The sequence below is a fragment of the Ranitomeya variabilis genome, chromosome 5, assembly GCF_051348905.1.
Source record: "Ranitomeya variabilis isolate aRanVar5 chromosome 5, aRanVar5.hap1, whole genome shotgun sequence".
Taxonomy (NCBI): Eukaryota; Metazoa; Chordata; class Amphibia; order Anura; family Dendrobatidae; genus Ranitomeya; species Ranitomeya variabilis.
The window spans coordinates 473,435,722-473,461,067 of record NC_135236.1 but is presented as its reverse complement, the minus strand read 5'-3'; the positions used below and the strand labels follow the sequence as shown (position 1 = coordinate 473,461,067).

Genomic DNA, 25,346 nt, shown 5'->3' with positions numbered 1-25,346 from the left:
TTGTAACTGACATTGGCTATATACCGTAGTCAGCGAATATAAAAATGGAACATTTTGTATTGTATTTTTATTACTCTTTCTAGTTTTACTTTTTTTTTTACATTTCTGTTAAAAGTTAGATGTTGCTTGGCAAGCTGCTTGTTGGTTATTGTAATATCAGTTTCATTGCTTAGTACTTTGAGTGCCCAAGGGTGTACTGTTGGGAACAGATGTGTTTGATTGACTCATTTAATACCTTAAGACTCCTGAAACACTCGCCCTGAGTATGAGAATGAATATTTTGGATTTAATATCATGTGTATAATAACCAATCTGTAATATAGAATTAATGACCCATTAGGCGCCACAACCCATTTTCAGCATGATGTTTTATGCTGGTGGAAGTCAAAGGTTTAGTTATGATTTTTTCTTTGTTTTTAATCATAGAGAGTAGAATAGTTCAGGAGAGATACCGATTCTCTGCATATTTTTTTCCACATGGAACAGCGTTTTTAAAATACAGTTTGTGAAATTAGTATTGAACATGTCACCAATTTTGTAAGTAAACATATTTCTAAAGGTGCTATTGACATGAAATTGTCACCAGATATCAGTAACAACTCATCCAATCCACTTCCTACAAAGCCTTTGTTGGTGATTTTGACAGCTTTAAAACGCCTCCTATATGGAGAAACCAGTTGCATGCATTTGTTAGGTGTGATTTTGGCCTCTAGAGGTTTCCGTGGGCTCCGTGTATGAACCCTGAGATTTAGTTCCTTTCCTTCCATGAATTTTCTATTGGATTCAGGTCAGGTGATTGGCTGGGCTATTCTAGCAGCTTTATTTTCTTTCTCTGGAACCAATTGAGAGTTTGTGGGATCATTGTTTTGCTGAAATGTCCACCTTCATTTCTTTCATCATTATCCTGGTAGATGGCAGCAGATTTTTATCACGAATGTCTCGGTACATTTGTCCATTCATCCTTCCTTCCATGATATGGAGTTTGCCAGTGCAGTATGCTGAAAAATCACCCCACACCATGATGTTCCCACCTCTAAACTTCACTGTCGGTATGGTGTTTCGGGGTGATATGCAGTGCATTTTGGCCTCCAAATATGGTGGATATTATGACATCCAAAGAGTTAAATTTTGGTTTGCACAAAGTAATAAAAATGCCTTTAAACATTCTTTCTCATTATTCTGGCATTTGGCAAATTATTAATAATTATGGTCATCCTAGTTAACCTAAAACGGGAAAGGTTTATTCTGAATTCATGTCAGATATTGAGAAAAACATGCAGATGTGTCCTTTTATATAGTGTACAGTATGTAAACTTCTGGTTTCAACTGTACCGTGTATATATAATCTAATAGTTGGTGGTAAGGAGCCCATGACCTTTGTTGTTTAAGAGGCAGACAATTCAAAGTCCACCTCTGCATCATCATGTACTTAGTTCTGATATCCTAGAGTATGACATAATAATGACATATAGGCTGCTTAATCATGCTTTCCCAGCAGCAAACAGAATATTGATATACTACACAGGATAAAAATAAATGGGTGCTACAAAAATAAAAATTTGACGACTGCAGTCTATCAAGACAATGTTTTTCAAAGTTTGAGCTTAGCTAGTAGTCACATATTCAAAAATGTCTGATCTGATAAGTGATAGACCTGAACACACTTCTAAAAGCAATTTCATACCTCTTTTCTACTAGATTCCGGACTCTCTACGTTGCGGGAGAACGGTGTGATGTAGAAACATTAGAATGGTCCAAGAGGATTTTCAAGGTTCCTGTACTAGATCATTGGTGGCAAACTGGTAAGTACTTTTAACAATTTGTTGGCCTAGCAAAAGTGTTCACCATGTTGAACATATCACTATTGCGTCAAGATCCAAACACTAACTTAACATGATTATGTTTTTGCAAAAATGGTTTAATATCCCCGAGAAAACTCTCCTGAAACTCATGTATGCATACTAAGAACTGCCAGTGCCAATAAATATTACTCTGATCCAGAGTCAAAACTGGCCAAAAAATCCACAAAAGATTATATTTATTGAATAAATTCATTACAATAGTAAGATGAATAATAGCAAAAATAGTTAATTAAAAGAGCATATAGCAACTGCTTCCATAAGTACATCCAATCGCCCAGGTGACTATGACAGGACCAGAATAAGTATAATACACAATTTAGCAAACATGAGGGTGAGAGCAAGTGCTGCCTACACATGAGCATGATTAACACAGGTATATGGTGATCAGACAGAGTCTAAAATAGTATACTGCCAGTAATCAAATAGTAAAGATCACTACATCACACTGTGGATACATCAGTGGTAACCGAAAAATCAGATAAATAAATTACCCATGTATATGGTGAGGTCCTGTCAGGGTCCTGGGTCGTATACCCCAACGCACGTTTCGCAGTAGGTTATTGCCGCTTCCTCAGGGGGCAGTAGGTTATTGCCCCCTGAGGAAGCGGCAATAACCTACTGCGAAACGTGCGTTGGGGTATACGACCCAGGACCCTGACAGGACCTCACCATATACATGGGTAATTTATTTATCTGATTTTTCGGTTACCACTGATGTATCCACAGTGTGATGTAGTGATCTTTACTATTTGATTACTGGCAGTATACTATTTTAGACTCTGTCTGATCACCATATACCTGTGTTAATCATGCTCATGTGTAGGCAGCACTTGCTCTGACCCTCATGTTTGCTAAATTGTGTATTATACTTATTCTGGTCCTGTCATAGTCACCTGGGCGATTGGATGTACTTATGGAAGCAGTTGCTATATGCTCTTTTAATTAACTATTTTTGCTATTATTCATCTTACTATTGTAATGAATTTATTCAATAAATATAATCTTTTGTGGATTTTTTGGCCAGTTTTGACTCTGGGTTCTCCTATATTGTTATTCATTTCATGAGTCGCCATATATGCTTATATAGTATTTCAAACTGACGAATTTTGTGTTCAAATATTACTCTGATGTCTGCATTGATCATGCCATTCACACTGATCTGGCACAGCATCACTTTTAAAATAAAAAACACAATACAATATGCTGCTCTGTTCAACCTCAAAGAAACAACCAAGTGATATATTCTGCTATCACTTTAGCTCTCTCTATATTTAAGTACATTGAGAGGTTCTCGCAGCCATATGAAATATTAGTAGCACTTTTTTTCTGCACATATCAGTCCTGTGTTACTATTTTTGGTTTTATAACGTATGTCATAGCCTAATGGCGAAATTACTGTGAAATTCAGTTAGTTTTTATATTAACACAATGTGGGTGCAGAATGGATAACCTAATCTCAGCACTTTCAGTAATGCTCCTTTTATTCAGATTTGGATTGAGAATTACCTTAGTTACATATTCCCCAAACAAAATCCAGATCATCAGCTTAAATGTAAATCTTCATCTGCGGTCTAATCTCCTTACTGGAGACAGCGGTCGTACGCATACTATTTATTGTTTATGTAGAAAGTCATATTGAGGAAAATTGGATTTAAAATGTTAAAATTGTTAATCTTCAACTCAATGAAACAAACTTCTGATTGATATCCTGAATACAAAAGAGGTTTTTTTTTCTGTGTCTCTGTGTTTTGTAAACTCAGCAGTTACTGTATTTTGGGAAAATTTCACCCATATTTGATTAGGTCAATGCATGATCCAGAATAATAATATACTTTGCATATTTGTTAAAGCAAATTATATCCTCCTTTTAGATTTGGTTTCTGTCTTCATTTTTTGAGTCTTTTTTTTTTTAGCTTACTGTACTACAGAGGTTTAGCTCGAAGATTCTGGACCTCAGTGCAAATTTTGTAACAATCTGCTTAATCCACTATGTGCCATTTATAATACCGATGTCTTCTTAAATAGTAGAAAAAACTAAGGCCAAGGAGCAACATCAATCACTGCAAACCTTATGTGTGACTTTGAGATGCCAAATGTGCACCATACTGATCCTCTGGCTAGTGGTCCCTGGCTATCCCTGTCCCAGGATTACTCCTGAAGGTGGAGATGCCTGAGCCTTGTTCCTTCATATGCTCCTAAGTAGCACTAGTCTGGGCAGTGTGTGGGGAAATACAAAACAAGATACAGGGCAGAAATGGAAGCACAATAACAACACTCTCTCAGGGAAATACACAGAAGAATATAAAGTGTGCAGCCCAAGAGGCAACAAAGTAACATAAAGATAACTAGGGAAAAAGGAAAAGGTTAACTAAACACCACTCACAACAACTTATGAAATAACCACTAATAACCAGGACGTGTCCAACTCTCCAGACCAGGATAGAGAACTATTGTTGGCATTACCTGAACAGTGGAGCCAGCTTAAATAGGGAAAGTGCAAACATGACTGGTTCTCCTGCAGCCTGTGACCACAGCCAATCAACAAGCTAAGTCCAGCAAAGATTTAACTCCTTCTAACTTGCCTAGGATCTGCAGCTCTAGAAGTCCATGCTCGAGTTACTCTGTGCTGACCATAGCTGTCTATGGATTCATGAGGAGTGTCTGAATCTGATGCCACCATGACATTTGGAGATGTTTGAAAAAAATCTCCTTGTGACACCTTTATAGATATGACACTTTTCCACTTTTCAACTAACGTTTGGAATGGAAAGCACAGAGTTCTCCTGTGCTTTGTCATTCAGTCGTTCCTGCTTGAGAACAGGATGACTATCATTGGAGTATTTGGAAACAGTTTTGGCAGATGTACTGTACGTTGGCTCAGATGGATATTATTGCTACTAGAAATGGGATGATCGATTTGCTGGACTCAGTCAGGTCAGTAGTACCTGAAAGGGAGGCTCGTGAATGTCTCACCTTCCGGGATCCCTGGCATGGCTTTTGTGTTGCCAGGGCTTGCGCAACCTCATCTGTAAAACATACCACAATGAAGATGTTGCGCCAGCCATGGCTAATCAAAAATCAAAAGCCACACTGCAAATCCCGAAAAATAAGAGACTTGCAAGCCGCCTGTTCAGCAGCCAGAGACTACTGACTTGGCCGATGGATCGGAGTCCAGTGAGTCAATCTACCCATCTCTAATTGTTACAATAATCATGAGCAATATTGAGCAATTGTGAATTTAATATCTATATCAGCTAAAAGATCTACTCGTGTAAGGCCTTTATTCCCGTTTCCACTGTTAAAATGGGGCCAATTTTTGTAAACAATTTTGATGTTTTTTTGTTATTGTTCAAAACTGATAGGTGTACAGAGAATAGTGAATAGTAAATATTTATTTGGACAAGATCGGGAATTCCCTTGGAGTAATATTTTGTGTGATTTGTATCTTTACACAATTATAGTTATTCATGGTTACGTCAGATTCCACTTCCATCTTTTGCATTTTTGAGATACTGTTCACTGTTCTTGTTTCTGAAAATGGAAATAGAAACAATCAGAAGTAACCCAAAAACAACTGAAATTCAAAGAGACATACAGTTGTGTGAAAAAGTGTTTGCCCCCTTCCTGATTTCTTATTCTTTTGTATGTTTTTCACACTTAAATGTTTTTGATCACCAAACAAAACTAAATATTAGACAAAGATAACACAAGTAAACCAAAAATAGGGTTTTTAAGTGAAGTTCTTCATTATTAAGGGAAAATATATACAAACCTACAGGGCCCTGTGTGAAAAATTGATTGCCCCTTAAACCTGGTTACCCCCTAATAACTGGTTGGACCACCTTTAACAGCAACAACTGCAATCAAGCGTTTGCGATAACTGGCAATGAGTCTTTTGCAATGCTCTGGAGGAATTTTGGCCCACTCATCTTTGCAAAATTGTTGTAATTCAGCTACATTGGAAGGTTTCTAAGCATCAACCACCTTTTTAGCATCTCAATTGGGTTAAGGTCAGGAATTTGACTAGGCCATTCCAAAGTCTCAATTTTGTTTTTCTTAAGCCATTCAAGGGTGGACTTGCTGGTGTGTTTTGGATCATTGTCCTGCTGCATAACCCAAGTGCACTTCAGCTTGAGGTTACGAACAGATGGCTGGACATTCTCCTTCAGGATTGTTTGGTAGACAGCAGAATTCATGGTTCCATTTACCACAGCAAGTCTTCTACATCCTGAAGCAGCAAAACAACCCTAGACCATGACACTACCACCACCATATTTTACTGTTGTTATGATGTTCCTTTTATGAAATGCTGTGTTTCTTCTGTGCCAGATGTAATGGGCCAAACACCTTCCAAAAAGTTCAACTTTTGTCTCATCAGTCCATAGAGCATTCTCCCAAAAGTCTTGGGGATGATCAAGATGTTTTCTGGCAACACTGAGACAAGCTTTTGCTTTTATTGCTCAGCAGTGGTTTTTGTCTTGGAACTCTGCTGTGCAGGCCATTTTTGCCCAGTCTCTTTTTTATGGTGTAGTCATGACCATTGACCTTAACTGTGCCTAGTGAGGACTGCAGCTCTGTGGATGTTTTTTTGGGGTCTTTTGTGACCTCTTGGATGAGTCCTCACTGCTCTCATAGGGTAATTTTAGTCAGCCAGCCACTCCTGGGAAGTTTCACCACTGTTAAATGTTTTTGATATTTGTGGAGAATGTCTCTCACTATGGTTTCCTGGAGTCCCAAAGCTTGAGAAATGGCTGCATAACATTTTCCAGACTGATAGATATCAATTACTTTGTTTGTTTCGATGATGTCTAATAATAATAATAATACTAATAATAATGTCTAGCTTTTAAGGATCTTTTGGTCTACTTCACTTTGTCAGGTAGGTCATTTTTAAGTGATTTCTTGATTGAGAACAGATGTTGCAGTAATAAGGCCTGCATGTGGCTAGGGAATTTGAACTCGGCTTTCCAAAGATGTGATAAACCACAGTTAATTTTCGTTTTAAGGAGTGGGGGGGGGGGCAATTACTTTTTCACACGGGGCCCTGTAGATTTGGATTTATTTTTCCCTTAATAAAGACCTTCATTTAAAAACTGCATTTTGTGTTTACTTGTGTTTACTTTGTCTAATATTTGAATTTGTTTGGTGATCTGTAGCATTTAAGTGTGACAAACATGCAAAAGAATAGGAAATCAGGAAGGGGTCATCCACTTTTTCACACAACTGTATCTGAATTCCCACTCCATCATGCCCCACTGGCATATACGAAGGAACATACCCATAAACACTATGCACATACACATATGCATATTATCAATAGGCCCACATATAAAATATGCACATGTATACACACATTGCAATTGAATATATACATTAAGTACAAATAAGAGTTCAGCTCTCTTGGATATGAACCGGCTTAGGGTTTTTATATCAAAACAGTGTAAAGTTTATTGTCCATCATAAACTTTACAGCTCGAAAACAAAAACAGCTTTTCTCCAGTAAAAATTAATAACATAAACCGTCCTTTCTTCAGGCGTAATCAAACAAAGTAAATGTAGCAGCCTCACCAATATCTGTTTCCAGACAGTATTAGCTCAAGCAATTTATTTACCCATCAAACACCCCTCTGTTCAACTCCACCCTGCTGAGCTAACCCAGCTGCTGTTATTAGGCCTGTAAACCCCTTGCTAGTTTTTGGGAACAACCTTTTCCACCCAGACTCTTTTGCATGGTCTTAAATTGTTTGGTTGCCATATCTCAGGTCTGAAAAAAATGGGAGGCTGTATAGAGCCGTAATACAACAGTGTTCACAAGCCCTAATTCTGTGTTCCATCTTATTCCCAGTATAATGTGATGCTTATATGTGAGTGTTCTAGTGACATGTCTTTTTCTAGAAACTGGATCCCCTATATCCGCAACATGTACTGGTCTAGGAAATTCATTGGCACCCCCTCCAGGACAAGCCGGAAAGCCTGTCCCAGGGTACAATGGTAAGTCAATACAGTCTACTTCACTCGCTTCAACCACAATGACATTTTATATTGCTCTCAATAGATTTTCCTTGCTTTAGCAGCTACAATTACTCAGATTTTCTAAAAAGATAAAGCTCCTGGCTCTGGAGAGCTTTAGCAAAAATGGCAGGATTAGAGAGGCCTGACTGGAGTATAAATAGTTTAAACGGACATGTGGCTATATGCATGAATAAAATGCATACTGACAACTCCAACAATTAGTCTCTTTAGGACTTTTCTAAACTGCTAAGTAAAAGCATCCTAGCTTCTACGTTTTCATAGACTTGCTATATTTAGGAAAAAAATGCACAATTTTCATCAGTGCCAGCCTGAGTTACGCATCTTTCACACATCTGACATTCGCAGTCCAAATACGGACAGCAATGTCCAGACCAACCACAGGTCTTCCTACCTGAAGTCATCCGCTTTGTACGTATCTATAAAGCCATTGAGTTTGGGTCACAAAATCCACCGTCGGTCTGTACATCAATGTACGTACTCATACCATGAATGTTGGACAGTGGAAAAAAAAATGTATCCAGCACTCATCCCAAGGTTCGATAAAAACTTACCATTTATTAAATTCATCACAAAATGCAAAATCAATGAACAAAAATGTAAAAAAAAATACACTTGTGTAGACCGTTAACACTTATCAAACCCGAAACACTTTTGAAATACGTATCAGTCTAAACAAGTGTATTTTATTACCCTTTTGCAGTGTTGATTTGTAATGAATTTCATGAAAGGCAATTTTTTTTTAACCTTAGGATGAGAGCTGGATACATCTTTTTCTACATTCTTTGGGATCGGATGTTTGCTTCACTCCAGGCAGCACTAGCTCATAGAAGGGTTAGCTGCAATTGCATTTTTTTCCCTATGTTTACAACGGAAAAGTATGTAATTTACGTCTTATCTGACTTTTTTTAGGGAAAAAAAGTAAAAATGAAGATTAACTCTAGCGACATTTCTAGTAAAATAAAGTTTGTCTCACATATCAAAGTGACCATCTATAAAATGAAAACGCCACCTAATTCTTTTGTAGTGTTATATTACTTGCAAGGAAACCTGTCTGCAGCCTATTTGTCTCCGAAAAACCATCACTAGCTTTCTGAATCACTTCTGTGCTTTATAAAGGTGTACTTGTTAGTAAAAAAAAAAGTTGTATTTTGTAAAAAAAAGAAGTACTTTAGTTGCTACAAGTGCTGTATGTTAAGTAGCTTTTCATGGTTGAAAAGGGGATGAAAATGCTTGGGAGGATGAAATAATCTCCCCGCACATTAATCCTGCTCAGTCTGACTTAATTGACATCCATGAGTAGGGTTTGGGAGAGAAGTGAAAAATCTGGAGAGCAAAGAAAGCGCAAATATAGTCTTAATTGTTTAAAAATACGGGGTACATAGGGGAGAGGTTCGCTTACCTTTTTTTGTTGCAATAAAACAACATGTAAGGAGCATAAATCCGCTTCTGCAGGACACGGATCCAGAGAACCGGGCGATATTCTTCAAAGCTTTATTTCAAACAGGTTATATACTTAACGCATTTCGAGGTCATGCAGGATAGCTTCCTTAGGACAAAACATTACCATAAGGTTTGGGATTTTAGCAATCAAACCAGATTGGGAAGAGAGCTGAACCTTCAAGGTCAGCAGTCATATTTTGAAATGGGTTGTCCCTGATAAAACAACCCCTTTAAGCCCATAATAGCTGTATAAGATTTCCCAAATAAGCCTAAGAGAAGCGGCCTTGACAAAGTGTGAGTACATACAAAGTGGCAATAGGCATAACTTATTTGCATTCTGTTACCATACTTTACTAATATAGCCCATACTACATACAGTCATGGTCGAAAGTGTTGGCACCGTTGAAATTGTTCCAGAAAATGAAGTATTTCTCCCAGAAAATGATTGCACGTTTACCGTATTTTTCGCTTTGTAAGACGCACTTTATTTCCCCCAAATTTGGGGGGGAAATGGGGGTGCGTCTTACAAAGCGGATATACCGCTTACCATTACAGGCTGGGATGAGGGGGTGTCCGCTGCCGCGGTTGTCCGCTGCTGCCCAGGGTGATGCTAGAGGCTCCAGTGCTGCAGGGGGCTCTGGCGACATTTTGTGAAAGGCCAGAGCCCCCCGGCAGTTCGTCCATGCTTTCCTCTGTGATGAACTCCGGGAAAATGGCCGCTGGAATCTCGGGAGATGAGATTTCAGCGCTGAGATCTCATCTCTCGAAATCTTGGTCCCAAGATCTCCATCTGCGCATGCACCGCCTCCCGGCGGCCATTTTCCCAAAGTTCACCCCACAGGAAAGCATGGATGAACTGCTGGGGGCTCTGGCCTTTCACAAAATGTCGTCAGAGTCCCCTGCAGCATCGGAGACACCCCCGTAGCACCGGAGCCCCCCTGCAGCACAGGAGCCCCGCTGCAGACCCCCCTCATCCCAGCCTGCAGCACAGGAGCCCCCCTGCAGCACAGGAGCCCCCCTGCAGCACAGGAGCCCCCCTGCAACACAGGAGCCCCCCTGCAGACCCCCTCATCCCAGCCTGCAGCACAGGAGCCCCCCTGCAGACCCCCTCATCCCAGCCTGCAGCACAGGAGCCCCCCTGCAGCACAGGAGCCCCCTTGCAGCACAGGAGCCCCCCTGCAGACCCCCTCATCCCAGCCTGCAGCATAGGAGGCCCCCCTGCTGCAAAGGAGCCCCCCTGCAGACCCTCTCATCCCAGCCTGCAGCAATGCTCCACTCCTGCCTCCAGCAATGACCCTGGGACCCTGATCCATCGCAGCCACAACCCCTGGTAAGCAATAAGATGCATGGATTATAAGAAGCCCCAGCAATTTATTAAAAAGAGTTTTTTTTCCTATTTTTCTCCTCAAAATTTGGGGTGTGTCTTATAATCCGGAGCGTCTTACAAAGCGAAAAATATGGTACTTCTTTTGTATGTATTGGCTCAACACAAAAATAAGGAGGAAAAAAAATGCAAATTGGACATAATTTCACACAAAACCCCAAAAAATGAACCTAACAAAATTGTTTCCGCCGTCAATTTAATATTTGGTTGCACACCCTTTGGAATAAATAACGGCAATCAATCTCTTCCTATAACCATCAACAAGCTTCTTAAGGTACCGTCACACTCAGCGACGCTGCAGCGATATAGACAACGATCCGATCGCTGCAGCGTCGCTGTTTAGGTCGCTGTAGAGATGTCAAACACAGCAGCTCCACAACGATGCAGGAGCGATCCTGTGACGTAGCGGCGACTCACTTATCGTTCTCACAGGTTGTTAGCTCCATGTAAAACATTGCTGACATCGTTGCTTTTGCTGTCAAACACGACGATACACGCCGACCTGACGACCAAATAAAGTTCTGGACTTTTAGCTCCTACCAGCGATATCACAGCAGGATCCAGATCGCTGCTGCGTGTCAAACACAACGAGATCGCTATCCAGGACGCTGCAACGTCACGGATCGTTGTCGTTCTCGTTGTAAAGCTGTTTAGTGTGAAGGTACCTTTACACCTCTCAGCTGGAATTTTGGACCACTCTTTTGCAAACAGCTCCTGGTCTCTCATATTTGGAGACTGCCTTCTCCCAACAGCAGTTTAAAGATCTCTCCACAGGTTTTGAATGGGATTTTGATCCGGACTCATTGCTGACAACTTCAGAACTCTACCATCAGCCATGATTGTACATTCTGTTACCCTACTAATAAAAAGGCAGTTCAGATGGTTTGAGCGTCCCAGCTTTTTTTTCTTGGTTTCATGGCTGCATCACTTCAACATTGTGTAACCTATGGAGCACCATCGTACCCAATAACAAATGGTGAGTACAGTTCAGTGTAAACTTTTCTGTAGGGCTAATTGGTTGTACTTGGAACATAAAAGGCACTGATTGTTCTCTTCACAAAATAATTTTTGTGTATAACACAAAGCATTAAGTACTATAAACCATGAGCCTCTTCATCTGTCAAGACTTTGTTAGGCCCATTGATTGCAAACATCTACTATGATGCCTTTGTGCTCCAATAAAACATTATTATGATTATTTATTTATGTAGCGCCATTAATTCCATGGTGCTGTACATGAGAAAAGGGGTTACAGATAACGTTTACAGTAAACAATTTTACAATGACAGCCTGGTACAGAGGGGAGAGGACCCTGTCCTTACGGACTTACATTCTATGGGATAATGGGGAGGAGACAGAAGGTTGGGGGAGCAGCAGCTCTGGCGGTTGTGACGCGGCAGCTCCGGCGGTTGGTGACGCAGCAGAATGGATATTGCAGTCTGTAGGCTTTCCTGAAGATATGGGTTTTCAGGTTCCACCTGAAGGATCCAAGGGTGGTGGATAACTGGACGTGTTGAGGCATGGAATTCCAGAGGATGGGGGATATTCGGGAGAAATCTTGGAGGCGGTTGTATGAGGAATGAATAAGTGGGGAGGAGAGTAGGAGGTCTTGGGAGGATCGAACATTACATGAGGGAAGATATTGAAAACATATAGAAAATAGAGATGAGTGAATTTGCAGCACCCCAGAGTCCTGGTTGTTGCAGTACTGTGGCTCCGCCACTATGGGGAGCTGTGGTACGTCTGATTGCACTAAAGGAGTTTCTCTGACCAGGTACACTCACACCACACTTCACACTCCGGCCACCAGGGGGGGTGGTCCTATCTAGTAGGCCACTCCTCACAACTCTGGTAAAACTGGGGGTTGGACAGGAAGACAGGGAGAAGTAGCTGGGAAGAGCTAGTGAGAGGACCTGTCAGGGATGGGATCCTGGCAGACTCCTCAGAGCAGAACTAACCAGTAAACAACGGGAATACAGAAAAGGAGAAATACCAGAAGGGGTCCTGCTGCTAGACCGAGGCAACATCCTTCTGAGGCGCAAATAGTCGGTGGCCGGAACGCCGAGCAACAGACAACGGAGGCAGCTGTGGGAGAGGGGCGACTCTAGGGTCCCGGAAGAACTCCAGGCCTACCCCGTCATACGGGTGCGTCCTACCATATCATCTGGAGGACGGAGAAAGAACAGTAGAGACAGAAAGAAACAGTTGTGAGGACTATCCCGGGAGCTCAGCAGGGAAGAACTACAACACACAGCGCTAGAAGGTAGATACTGATTCCCACCTGTAAGGAGGAACTCCTGATGTGTCGTTGGACCGGCCGGTCTCTGAAAACCCAGTTAACAGCGCTCTGGACTGAGGTCTCCAACATCTTCAGTAAAGAGGTAAAGAGACTGCAACCTGGTGTCCTCATTATTTACCGCGACCTGCACCGTTACAACACCACTTATTGCACCGGACGTCCCCCACTGACAGACAGGGCCACGGACCGGGTCTAGCCACCGTGACAACCCCAGGACTGAGATCTCAGAGGCCCGGCTCCGGGTACCCCTCGGCCCTGCGGCGGTGTGGGGGCGCTCCAAATTGAATCAATGCATATGGAATGTGTCTGAATCCAGCAAATTCAAACAATTTGCGATTTGCTTCACACAAATTGTCTAAAATGTCTGCCACCATTTTTCACATTTCAGAAGCATGCAACAGCTAGAGAAGGATCACATGACCTCAGGATGACTTCCCCATAATTATTTTCAGTCATCACATCTTATTCAGTCATCACATCTGACAGTCAGTCAGGAGGAACTACCCTAATATTTATAAAAGCAGAAGCAGGAAATGCAGCAGCCATTTTGTGGTGAATCTGTATAGGTCGAGGATGCCACAACTTTTTAATAAAGATAGGGATAGAAAGTCATAAAACACTGAAGAAACTGTATGACTGTATTCACACATTGCCCTAGCATTGCATTTTTTGCTGCAATTGTGGCAAAAACAGTACCACGAATACAAATGATTGCAAAGCAGCCACAATGTGTGAAGGCAACCTAAAGACAGTGTGTGACAGTTAGTGTTGAGCGATACCGTCCGATACTTGAAAGTATCGGTATCGGAAAGTATCGGCCGATACCGGCAAAGTATCGGATCTAATCCGATACCGATACCCGATACCAATACAAGTCAATGGGACTCAAGTATCGGACGGTATTCCTGATGGTTCCCAGGGTCTGAAGGAGAGGAAACTCTCCTTCAGGCCCTGGGAACCATATTAATGTGTAAAATAAAGAATTAAAATAAAAAATATTGCTATACTCACCTCTCCGACGCAGCCTGGACCTCACCGAGGGAACCGGCAGCGTTCTTTGCTTAAAATGCGCGCTTTTACTTCCTTCCGCGACGTCACGGCTTGTGATTGGTCGCGTGCCGCCCATGTGGCCGCGACGCGACCAATCACAGCAAGCCGTGACTTAATTTTCAGGTCCTCAATGCCTAATTCTAGGCATTCAGGAATTTAAAATTACGTTCCGGCTTGTGATTGGTCGCGTCGCGGTCACATGGGCGACGCGACCAATCACAAGCCGTGACGTCACGGGAGGCAGGAGACGCGCGCATTTTTAAAATTACGTCACGGCTTGTGATTGGTTGCGTGCCGCCCATGTGACCGCGACGCGACCAATCACAGCAAGCCGTGACGTAATTTCAGGTCCTGATGCCTATTTCTGCATTGAGGACCTGAAGTTACGTCACGGCTTGCTGTGATTGGTTGCGTCGCGGTCACATGGGCGGCACGCAACCAATCACAAGCCGTGACGTAATTTTAAAAATGCGCGCGTCTCCTGCCTCCCGTGACGTCACGGCTTGTGATTGGTCGCGTCGCCCATGTGACCGCGACGCGACCAATCACAAGCCGGAACGTAATTTTAAATTCCTGAATGCCTAGAATTAGGCATTGAGGACCTGAAAATTGCGTCACGGCTTGCTGTGATTGGTCGCGTCGCGGCCACATGGGCGGCACGCGACCAATCACAAGCCGTGACGTAATTTTAAAAATGCGCGCGTCTCCTGCCTCCCGTGACGTCACGGCTTGTGATTGGTCGCGTCGCCCATGTGACCGCGACGCGACCAATCACAAGCCGGAACGTAATTTTAAATTCCTGAATGCCTAGAATTAGGCATTGAGGACCTGAAAATTGCGTCACGGCTTGCTGTGATTGGTCGCGTCGCGGCCACATGGGCGGCACGCGACCAATCACAAGCCGTGACGTCGCGGAAGGAAGTAAAAGCGCGCATTTTAAGCAAAGAACGCTGCCGTTCCCTCGGTGAGGTCCAGGCTGCGTCGGAGAGGTGAGTATAGCAATATTTTTTATTTTAATTCTTAATTTTACACATTAAAGAAGTTGTCCACTACTATAACCTTTTTTTTTTTTTTTTTCATAAATCTTGCTATTATGGGCCACTGAAAACATCTACTGTGTTTATTTTAGCAATATTACCTTTTATCATGCTGTAGCAGCACATTTTAGTGCTGGATTCAGCTCTCATGGGGTTAATCGACAACTTCCTTTCTCCTGAGTCATTGTGCTCTAATACTACAAGTTCCATGATGCATTGCACTGCTACTAAGCCTAAACCTAGCACACCCACTCCAAAACACACCCCAACCCCTCCCTCCTCTCCCCCTCTAGCTTCAGAAAGATTTGTGATGTCATTTCTGTCCAACCTCCTCTTTACATTTGTCCAACCCACACTCCATTACACACAGATAAATGGACAGATAGATAGATAGATAGATAGATAGATAGATAGATAGATAGATAGATACAGATATATCTATATATCTATGTCTATTTCTATAGGTATGTCCATATCCATGTTTCTAAACCCCTTCACCCCCTGGAGCTTTTTTGTTTTCGTTTATCGCTCCCCTTCTTTCCAGAGCCATAATTTTTCCGTCAATATGGCCATGTGATCTTTTGCGGGACAAGTTCGCCTTTTGAACAACAGCATTGGTTTTACCATGTCGTGTAGCAGAAAATGTGAAAAAAATTCAAAGTGCAATGAAATGGCAAAAAAGTGCAATCCCACACTTGTTTTTTGCTTGGCTTTTTGGCTAGGTTCCCTAAATGCTAAGACTGTGTGCACACGTTGTGGATCGGATTGCAGATCCGCAGCGTTTTTTGCTGCACTGAATTGCATCAAATCCGCAGTGTAGTGCACAACCAATGTAAGTCTATGGGAGCCGCAGACTTGTGCACATGCTGCGGAAAAAGCCGCACCGAAACCACACCAAGAACTGCATCAGAACCGCACCAAAAACTGCATCAAAACCGCACCAAAACTGCAAAACTGCACCAGGTTTTGATGCAGTTTTTGGTGCAGTTTTGATGCTTTTTTTGGTGCGGTTTATGCGCGGTTTTAATGCCGTTTTTGGAAATAAGTAAATAAACGGAAAATGTGCATGATTTGAATGGAAACATGCATGAAAAAACGGATTCCAAGGCCGGATTCATCATTTCACAGCTCAGTTTCATACTTTTTTTGCCGCAAAAAAACGCATGCGTTTATTTGCGGCAAAAAAATGCATTGCTGTCTATGTAAACGCATGCGTTTTTAAGCAACATGCGTTTGCGTTAAAAACGCATGCGTTTTTATAGAAAAAAACAGAAAAAAACACTGAAACACCACCCACCAACATCAGGGTGATAAAGGGATCCAAACCCTAACCCTACCCCTAACCTCACCCCTAACCGTTTAATGAACATTTTCTGACATAGTGCCACGATATTTCAGTGCCACGTATATAAGTGCCACGTATATAAGTGCACACGTATATAAGTGCCACGTGCCACGTATGTAAGTGCCACGTATATAAGTGCCACGTATGTAAGTGCCACGTATGCAAGTGCCACATATGTAAGTGCCACGTATTTAAGTACCACGTGACACGAATTTCAGTGCCACCTATGTAAGTGCCTCGTATTTCAGTGCCTCGTATTTCAGTGCCACGTATTTCAGTGCCACGTATTTCAGTGCCACTGATTTAAGTGCCACGTATGTAAGTGCCACGTGCCACGTATTTCCGTGCCACCTATGTAAGTGCCACCTATGTAAGTGCCACGTATTTCAGTGCCACGGATTTCAGTGCCACCTATGTAAGTGCCACGTATTTCAGTGCCACCTATGTAAGTGCCACCTATGTAAGTGCCACGTATTTCAGTGCCACGGATTTCAGTGCCACGGATTTAAGTGCCACGTATGTAAGTGCCACGTGCCACGTATTTCAGTGTCACGTATTAAAGTGCCACGTATTTCTGTCACGTTTACAGTTAGGGTTAGGGTTGATGTCACCGCTCTATAGGACCCTCAGTGACACACTGACAGGAGGCAATGGCTCCTGCAGTGTATCACTGAGGTTACTAAAGTTCACTGGTCTCACTTTATGGCAAAAAGCTGCATGGGAACTTTCTCATACAGCATGCCATAAAGTGAGACTAGGGACTATTTTCTCACAGGGCCGTAGGAATACATTGTGGGGAATACATTGTGGAAGGATACCTTCCTCCCCTCATTGTGTTCCTGGAGCCCCTGGTGAGTGGTTGCATCAGCAGATGCTCCAGCTCTCCACGGGAGATCGTCGAGGGACACTCGTTTTAATTGGATTTCTGCGGATCAGGGAGTATAGTGTTTGTTTATTATTTTAATATTTTTTACAGATGACAATGGCTTCGGGGATCAAAGTGACAAGTGATGGTGAGTATGTAATCTATGTTTAATGTACTGTATGTCTATATGTAATGTATGTATGTATGTAATGTATGTATGTACTGTATGTATGTATGTACTGTATGTCTGTATGTATGTACTGTATGCGCATGCCGCATGTCGTCGCATGGTGCATGTCGTCGCATGCCGCATGTCGTCGCATGGTGCATGTCGTCGCATGCCGCATGTCGTCGCATGGTGCATGTCGTCGCATGGCGCATGTCATCGCATGGTACATGTCGCATGCCGTCGCATGGCGCATGTTGTCGCATGCTGCATGTCGCATGTTGTTGCATGGTGCATGTCGTCGCATGCTGCATGTCGCATGTTGTTGCATGGCGCATGTCATCGCATGCTGCATGTCGCATGCCGTCGCATGGCGCATGTTGCCGCATGGTGTCGTTGCATGGTGCATGTCGCCGCATGGTGCATGTAGTTGCATGGCGCATGTCGTCGCATGCTGCATGTTGTCGCATGGCGCATGTCGTCGCATGGCGCATGTCGTCGCATGGCGCTTGTCATCGCATGGCGCATGTCGTCACATGGCGCATGTAATTGCATGGTACATGTCGCATGCCGTCGCATGGCGCATGTTGCCGCATGGTGAGTGTCGTTGCATGGTGCATGTCGCCGCATGGTGCATGTAGTTGCATGGCGCATGTCATCGCATGGTGAGTGTCGTCGCATGTCGTGTGTTGTATGTATGTATGTACTGTATATATATATATTTTTTTACATTCAACACATTAGCCGGATGATGGGACTACTACTGTCCCATCATTTGGCTAATGTGTCACTCACTGCCACTGTAGCAGGCAGAGCCCGATGGGACTTGTTGTCCCATCGGACGATGCCTGCACACAGAGACAGACACACACACACACACACACACCACCCCCCAGCACATACCGGTCCGCACAGCGCCGGGGACCGGGACCGCAAAGCGCCGGCGACCGCACATCGCCGCGGACCGGGACCGCACAGCGCCGGGGACCGGGACCGCACAGCACCGGCGCTCGGGACCGCAAAGCGCCGGCGACCGCACATCGCCGGGGACCGGGACCGAACATCGCCGGCGCCCGGGACCGCACAGCACCGGCGCCTGCCCGCACATCCCTGCCTAGCCCCGCCCGCCCCCAGCACAGCCCCGCAGTCAGCCTCAGCCCCGCCCACAGCCCAGTCACTCTTTATGAGTGACTGCTGTCTGTGGAGCCTGGGGACACGCCTGCTACTGACGTCACGTCAATTTCCAGAGTCTGGAAATTGACGTGACGTCGGCGGAAATGAGCGGCGGCTGAAGCCTGGGGGTCACGTGACCCGGACTCAGGCACCAGCATAGCGCCGCTCACAGGGGAAAACGGCTAAAGAAGGTATTTACACAAATCATCAGGGGCCCCGGGGGGATACATAGGGGGGTTAATTGAAAGTAGTGGACAACCCCTTTAATGTTGTTTCGATACCGATACCCGATACCACAAAAGTATCGGATCTCGGTATCGGAATTCCGATACCCGATACTTGCGGTATCGGAATGCTCAACACTAGTGACAGTACATCGGTGTGTAAGAAAAAGAGAATTGTGTCATAAGCATTTTTAGGGCAACTAGAGGCTTTTTCGTACTTTCGATTCACCGCAAATCGATTTGCTCAAAAAATTATGAAAAGATTCATTTATATCTAATGGAAATGAGTTCTCCTAATGACACGACCACTTTTAAATACCAATCTTATTTTGTAACTTAACATAAGCCAGCACCTTGTGCCCCTGCAGCTGTATGGCACGAGCCGGCTCTGTTAATAAGTATCTTTGATCAGAAATTACCCTCCTCTACACCATTCACTATCACTACCATTATTTTTGGCTTTCACAAAGGTCTTCTTTTATTTAATAAAGGGCTTTTGGGGAAACTTTGCCTTGGTTTCAAAAGAATAAAGAGCATGAAAGTAGAATCTGCCTTTTGCCATTTATACTTGCTGTATTAGAACAGCGGTGAGACGTGTCAGAATCTTTTTATCCATAAACACTCCTGTCTTTCATGCAGTATTTCTTCCTGGGGAAGCTTTGGAAAGTGTTGAGCACATACAGAAGGTGCTGTTCACAGCTTTGAAGTTGTTTGATATGCAGAACATCTATTATCTGCACAGAGATAATCTCAAAGCTGTGAATCACACATGTAAAGCGTGAAAGTGAACTGTAATGTCAAGGCTCCTGAAATGTAAGTTATATTATTTTAGATAACACAAGACCTAAATCTTTGCTACTGTCAATACAAGACATAGGGAAAAGAACTCTATTAGGAGATGAAGTTATAATGAACCGCTCTGCGTCTGGCCAGAAATGGACAGTACTCTTTTCTGAGTGACAGAATGGACACTACATCTATGCAAGAGTAGTTGACCCTTTTTTATTATTTAATAATTCATATGGGCCTGGTCTTGACATGACAGTAGTACCAGATGATGTGTTCCCCAAATTGGTCTAATAGGTAAGTTTGGAACATTTTCACTGCCCATGTGCCGTTTCCATTTCTCCTTACTCCTTAAAGTCTTCCAAACATTTTATGATTGCATAATTATCTAATACAGTTGTGTAAAAAGTCTTTGCCCCTTTCCTGATTTCCTATTCTTTTACATGTTTGTCACACTTAAATGTTTCTGATCATAAAAAAAATGTAAATATTAGACAAAGGTAACACAAGTAATCACAAAATGCAGTTTTTAAATGAAGGCTGTTATTATTAATAGAAAAAATGATACAAACTACAGGGCTCTATGTGAAAGTTATTCCCCCTAAACCTAATAACTAGTTGGGCCACCCTTAGTAGCAACAACTGCAATCAAGCATTGGCGATAACTGGCAATGAGTCTTTTACAACACTCAGGAGGAATTTTGGCCCACTCATCTTTGCAGAATTGTTGTAATTCAGCCACAATGGAGCGTTTCTGAGCATGAACAGCATTTTTAAGGTCATGCCATAGCATCTCAATCGGACTAAAGTCAGGACTTTGACTAGGCCACTCCAAAGTCTTAATTTAGTTTTTCTTAAGCCATTCAGATGTGAACTTGCTGGTGTGTTTTGGATCATTGTTCTGCTCCATATGAGGGCAGTGGGTTACTTGGTACCGGGTCCGGTTGAAAGGGGATGTCACAGTGGCTGTGACCCGGTCCGTGGCCTTGGGCCTCAACGTTAAAGGGGAAAATGTTCAAAGTTTGTCATGACGCCACCTGTGGAGTTCGGTCAGTAGTAGAACCGACACTGCATTAAAGGGGTCCCCTGGGGGATGTTGCGGCAGCACAGATGTTACACTTCCCACAGGTGAAGCGGGGTCCCCAGGGGTCCTATGGTGTATGGCTGGGATGATATGTGTGAATAAATTGAGGAGACAAGTTGTAAGTCTTTACCTGGTTTACTGCAGATGGTAGGCCACAGTCCAGGGCAGCGGCAACAGGTACATTAGAAGTCCAGGCAGTCCAGAGACAGGCAGAATCCCCTTGGCAAGTCAGGTTGGGGGCCTTCCACTCTGCGCTTGCTGTAACTGAGGTCCCTGCTGCCACTAAGTGTTCCCAGCAAAGTCCTAATTCATTCTTCTGTCCTGGGACAGGTACCTGTATGGTAGGTAGCTTGAGCCGTGCTTGCTGGGATCTTTTCACGGAGACTCCAGGCTCCAAGATGCTGCTGTACCACAGGTGAATATGGGCAAAGTCCATGTAATCCTCTGCCCTCCGGTTCTGCTCTGTGTCTTATAGTTCCACAAAAGCTTCGGGCTCCTGGTACTCGGATTCTAATCACTGTGTCCTTGGAGGCCTATTTGTAGCCTCTTAGAGTCCTGTATCTCCTATCTGCTCCCTTCCTGTCTGTCCTCGCTCACAGACATTCTGTACAGACTAACCTGACTCCGCCTCCAAACCAGGATCTTTATCCAGGGAAGCTGCCCTAAAACAGGGGTTTGAGCTCCCCCTCCTGGCCTGAATTTGGAAGGTGTTGTGTGTTTGTGTGTGATAACCTGCCAAATGGAATCTCACTTGTCTCCTTGCATAGCACTGCCCTCCCCGAGAGGAAGGCAGCACTACTGTGGTACCCGAACTCCTGGGGTGTCACACATAACCCAAGTGTTCTTCAGCTTGAGGTCACATGCAGATGGCTGGACATTCTCCCTCAGGATTTTTTTTGTAGACAGCAGAATTCATGGTTCCATCTACCACAGCAAGTCTTCCAGGTCCTAAAGCAGAAAAACAGCCAAAGGTCATCACACTACCAACACCATATTTTACTGTTGGTATGATGATCCTTTTCTGAAATGCTGTGTTACTATGCCAGATGTAATGGGACATTCACCTTCCAAAAAGTTCAACTTTTGTCTTGTCAGTTCACAGAATATTCACCCAAAAGTCTTGAGAATCATCAAGATGTTTTTTGGCAAAACTGAGACGAGTCTTTGTGATATTGCTGAGCAGTGGTTTTCGTCTTACAACTCTGCTATGCAGTCCCTTTTTGCCCAGTCTCTTTCTTATAATGGAGTCATAAACACTGACCTTAACTGAGGCAAGTGAGGCCTGCAGTTCTTTGGATGTTGATGTGGGGTCTTTTGTGACTTCTTGGTTGAGTTGTCACTGCGCTCTTGGGGTCATTGTTGGTCTGCCGGCCACTCCTGGGAAGGGCAATCCCTTTTTCACACATCTCCCTGCAGATTTGGATTTCTTTTTCCCTTAATAATAAAGACCTTCATTTAAAAACTGCATTTTGTGATTACTTGTGTTATCTTTGCCTAAAATTTAAATTTGTTTGGTGATCTGAAACAATAAAGTGTGAAAAAGAAGGGGGCAAACATTCTTTCACACAACTGTATATGTTTTGTTCATGTGTATTTAACCCATGTTTTTTCTTTGTCAGTATTTACTTAGTTTCATGCTATTCTTGTATTCACCTGACCATGGTTTTAATCAAGTCAGCCGTGCATATCCTCTGCTGCTCATTTGTGTTTATTCAGGCTTGACAAAGGACCATGTAGGTCTGAAACATGTTGTTTGGGAGCCCAGCGGACATTTCTTCTCTTCCTTTTTAGGAGGAACTTTATGATCACTTTTTACACCTTTAAAAGCCATTCAAAGTTCAATCACCATGTTTATGAAGTGTCAGCACCCTGTATTGGTAGACATGCCACATTAAGAATATATACACAAATATGCTGCAAAGTATAACACATTACAAAAGCAAATCAAAACATTTAAAAAAGGATATGACAATTTGTCTGCAACTTAAGTATGACTCCATAAATGTTTTAGAATTATGTTACATTAAGCTTTTTTTGTTTCTTGGTAAAAAAAATATCACTTTAGGTTACTTTAACCTAGGCAGTGAACACAACCTATAGGCAATGGACAAGATGTGGTCCATAGTGCACTTCTGTACAGCCACCTGAACATACAATATCAGGTACAGGGTGATTCATAGCATTGTAGCCTTGCAGCAATGAGGTCATATCCACCATGGCCAACATCTGCAAGGAGTTTGTGTGGTTTTCCTCCGGCACTCCGGTTTCCTCCCACATTCCAAAGACATACTGATAGTGAATTTAAATTGTGAGCCCAATGGGGACAGTGACGATTATGTATGTATGTAAAGCACTGAGAATTAATGGTGCTGTTTAAATGAATAAAATGAATAACCTGAAAAAAAGTTAATTTTTGTTACTTATCGCCCTCATCTTTAGATTTAAGTGTGCCACAGCATATGTGTCTCTTAGCCTACCCTCCTCTCCCCATGACTACAGTTTGCTTCCCCCCCGTGGAAATTACAGGTGCATCTCACAAAATTAGAATATCATCAAAAAGTTAATTTATTTCAGTTCTTCAATACAAAAAGTGAAACTCATATGTTATGAGTCATTACAAACAGAGTGATCTATTTCAAGTGTTTATTTCTGTTAATGTTGATGACTATGGCTTACAGCCAATGAAAACCCAAAAGTCAGTATCTCAGTAAATTAGAATACTTTATAACACCAGCTTGAAAAATTATTTTAAAATCCGATATGTTGGCCTACTGAAATGTATGTTCAGTAAATGCACTGAATACTTGGTCAGGGCTCCTTTTGCATCAATTACTGCATCAATGCAGTGTGGATACGCTTTATTGCAATTTGTGCAATTTCTCTCGGGTTCAAGTGTTTCCAGTTGTATATGGAAGAGGAGTGCGAGGTGCTGCCGGAGGAGGCGACTATAAAGGCGAAGAGCTGTGCTTTATGTGCAATATAATCATTAGAATTTGTTATAACTAACCACAGTTAGTTACTATGTCCAGGCAATGGCAGGCTCTTCAGCTAGTACTTTATAAACCTAGCCACGTATCACATTACTTGACAAGTTAACAATGAATTGTACATTAAACATCGTACATTGCAAAATATTTACAGGATCAAAATCAATAGCTGCACAGGAGTACATCACAAGAACCACTACCAGTAAAAAAGTACATCAGAAGAACCACCATCAGTACATGAATGCATCATTACAATCACCATCAGTACATGAATAAATCACCACAACCACCACCAGTACATAAATGTCACCAGAACCATCATTAGTAGATGAATACAGCACCAGAACCAGCATCAGTACTTGAATACGGTACATCTCCAGAACCACAATCAGTACATGAATATATCAACAGAACCATAATCAGTAAATATATACATCACCAAGCTTAGTACAGCGACTAATTGTTGCAGTAGAACTGCTAACATGTCCTTAACAATGGTAAGGAAACATAAGGCATTGTTTACAGCCATCATCAGACTGTAGACCATAATGGAACCAAAGTACTGATGAGCCATGGTTAGTATTACAAAAAAAATGACATCCAGATATCATATATGTGTCATCTTTGGTAATTGGAGTCATTCTCTTTTTTTTCTTCTCCATCTTTTCCAGACACCATAATGACTTTTCATATCCACAGTTCATTTCTGCAGACTTCCTCTTTTTCTGGTCTTTTGAAGCTAATCCCAACACACTGCCACTAAAAATAGCAGTGTGATTATAATGTTCCTGAATAAAAATATTTGTCTTACCCTGTGCCTCTGAATAATGATTCCAAACTGTGCTTCCTGCAAAAAGAACTCTTTGGCCATGGTGATCAAAGGTATGTGTGGAGAAAAAAGAGCACAGAATTTCAGGAAAAGAGCTTATCGCCAACCATTAAGCATGAGGGTGGATCAATCATGCTTTGGGGTTGTGTTGCAGCCAATTGCAAGGGGAACAGTTCACAGGTAGAGGGAAGAATGGATTCAATGAGGTTTCAACAAATTCTTGATGCAAACATAACACTATCTGTAAAAATGCTGAAGTTGAAAAGAGGATGGCTTCTACAAATGGATAATGCTCCTAAACAAAATTGTGTCAAAATCCACAATAGACTACCTCAAAAGGCACAAGCTGAAGGTTTTACAATGGCCCTCACAGTCCCCTGATCTGAACATCATTGAAAATCTGTGGCTAGACCTCAAAATAGCAGTTAATGCCGGACGTCCCAGGAATCTCACAAAACTGGAAGAGTTTTCCAAGGAAGAATGGATGAAAATCCCTCAAACAAGAATTGAAAAACTTTTGGCTGTCTACAAAAAGCATTTACAAGCTGTGATACTTTCAAAAGGGGGTGCTGCTAGGTACTTACCATGCAGGGAACCCAAAATTTTGCATTGGCCCATTTTCCTTTTTGAAATGTTTAAATGTAAAAGATGAATGTGTGTATATGTTTATATATACCAGATATATATGAAGATGTTATATAGAAGAACACTCTTTTTTTTTTGACTAAAATACAAATCAAATGTGTCATCTTTATCTTCAGGCATTTTAGAGATCATTTCAT

General features: G+C 42.5%; 1 protein-coding gene across 2 annotated transcripts in view; it reads left to right on the top strand.

The window, feature by feature from the left end:
- The window catches only part of ACSS3 (acyl-CoA synthetase short chain family member 3), a 121,621-nt gene that overhangs the window by 88,511 nt on the left and 7,764 nt on the right, over window positions 1–25,346 (top strand). For both annotated transcript variants that reach the window (XM_077265486.1, XM_077265487.1), the window contains 2 exons: window positions 1,699–1,802; window positions 7,758–7,853. In XM_077265486.1, coding sequence (XP_077121601.1) covers window positions 1,699–1,802; window positions 7,758–7,853 — 200 coding nt within the window. The remainder of the gene's footprint in view (window positions 1–1,698; window positions 1,803–7,757; window positions 7,854–25,346) is intronic.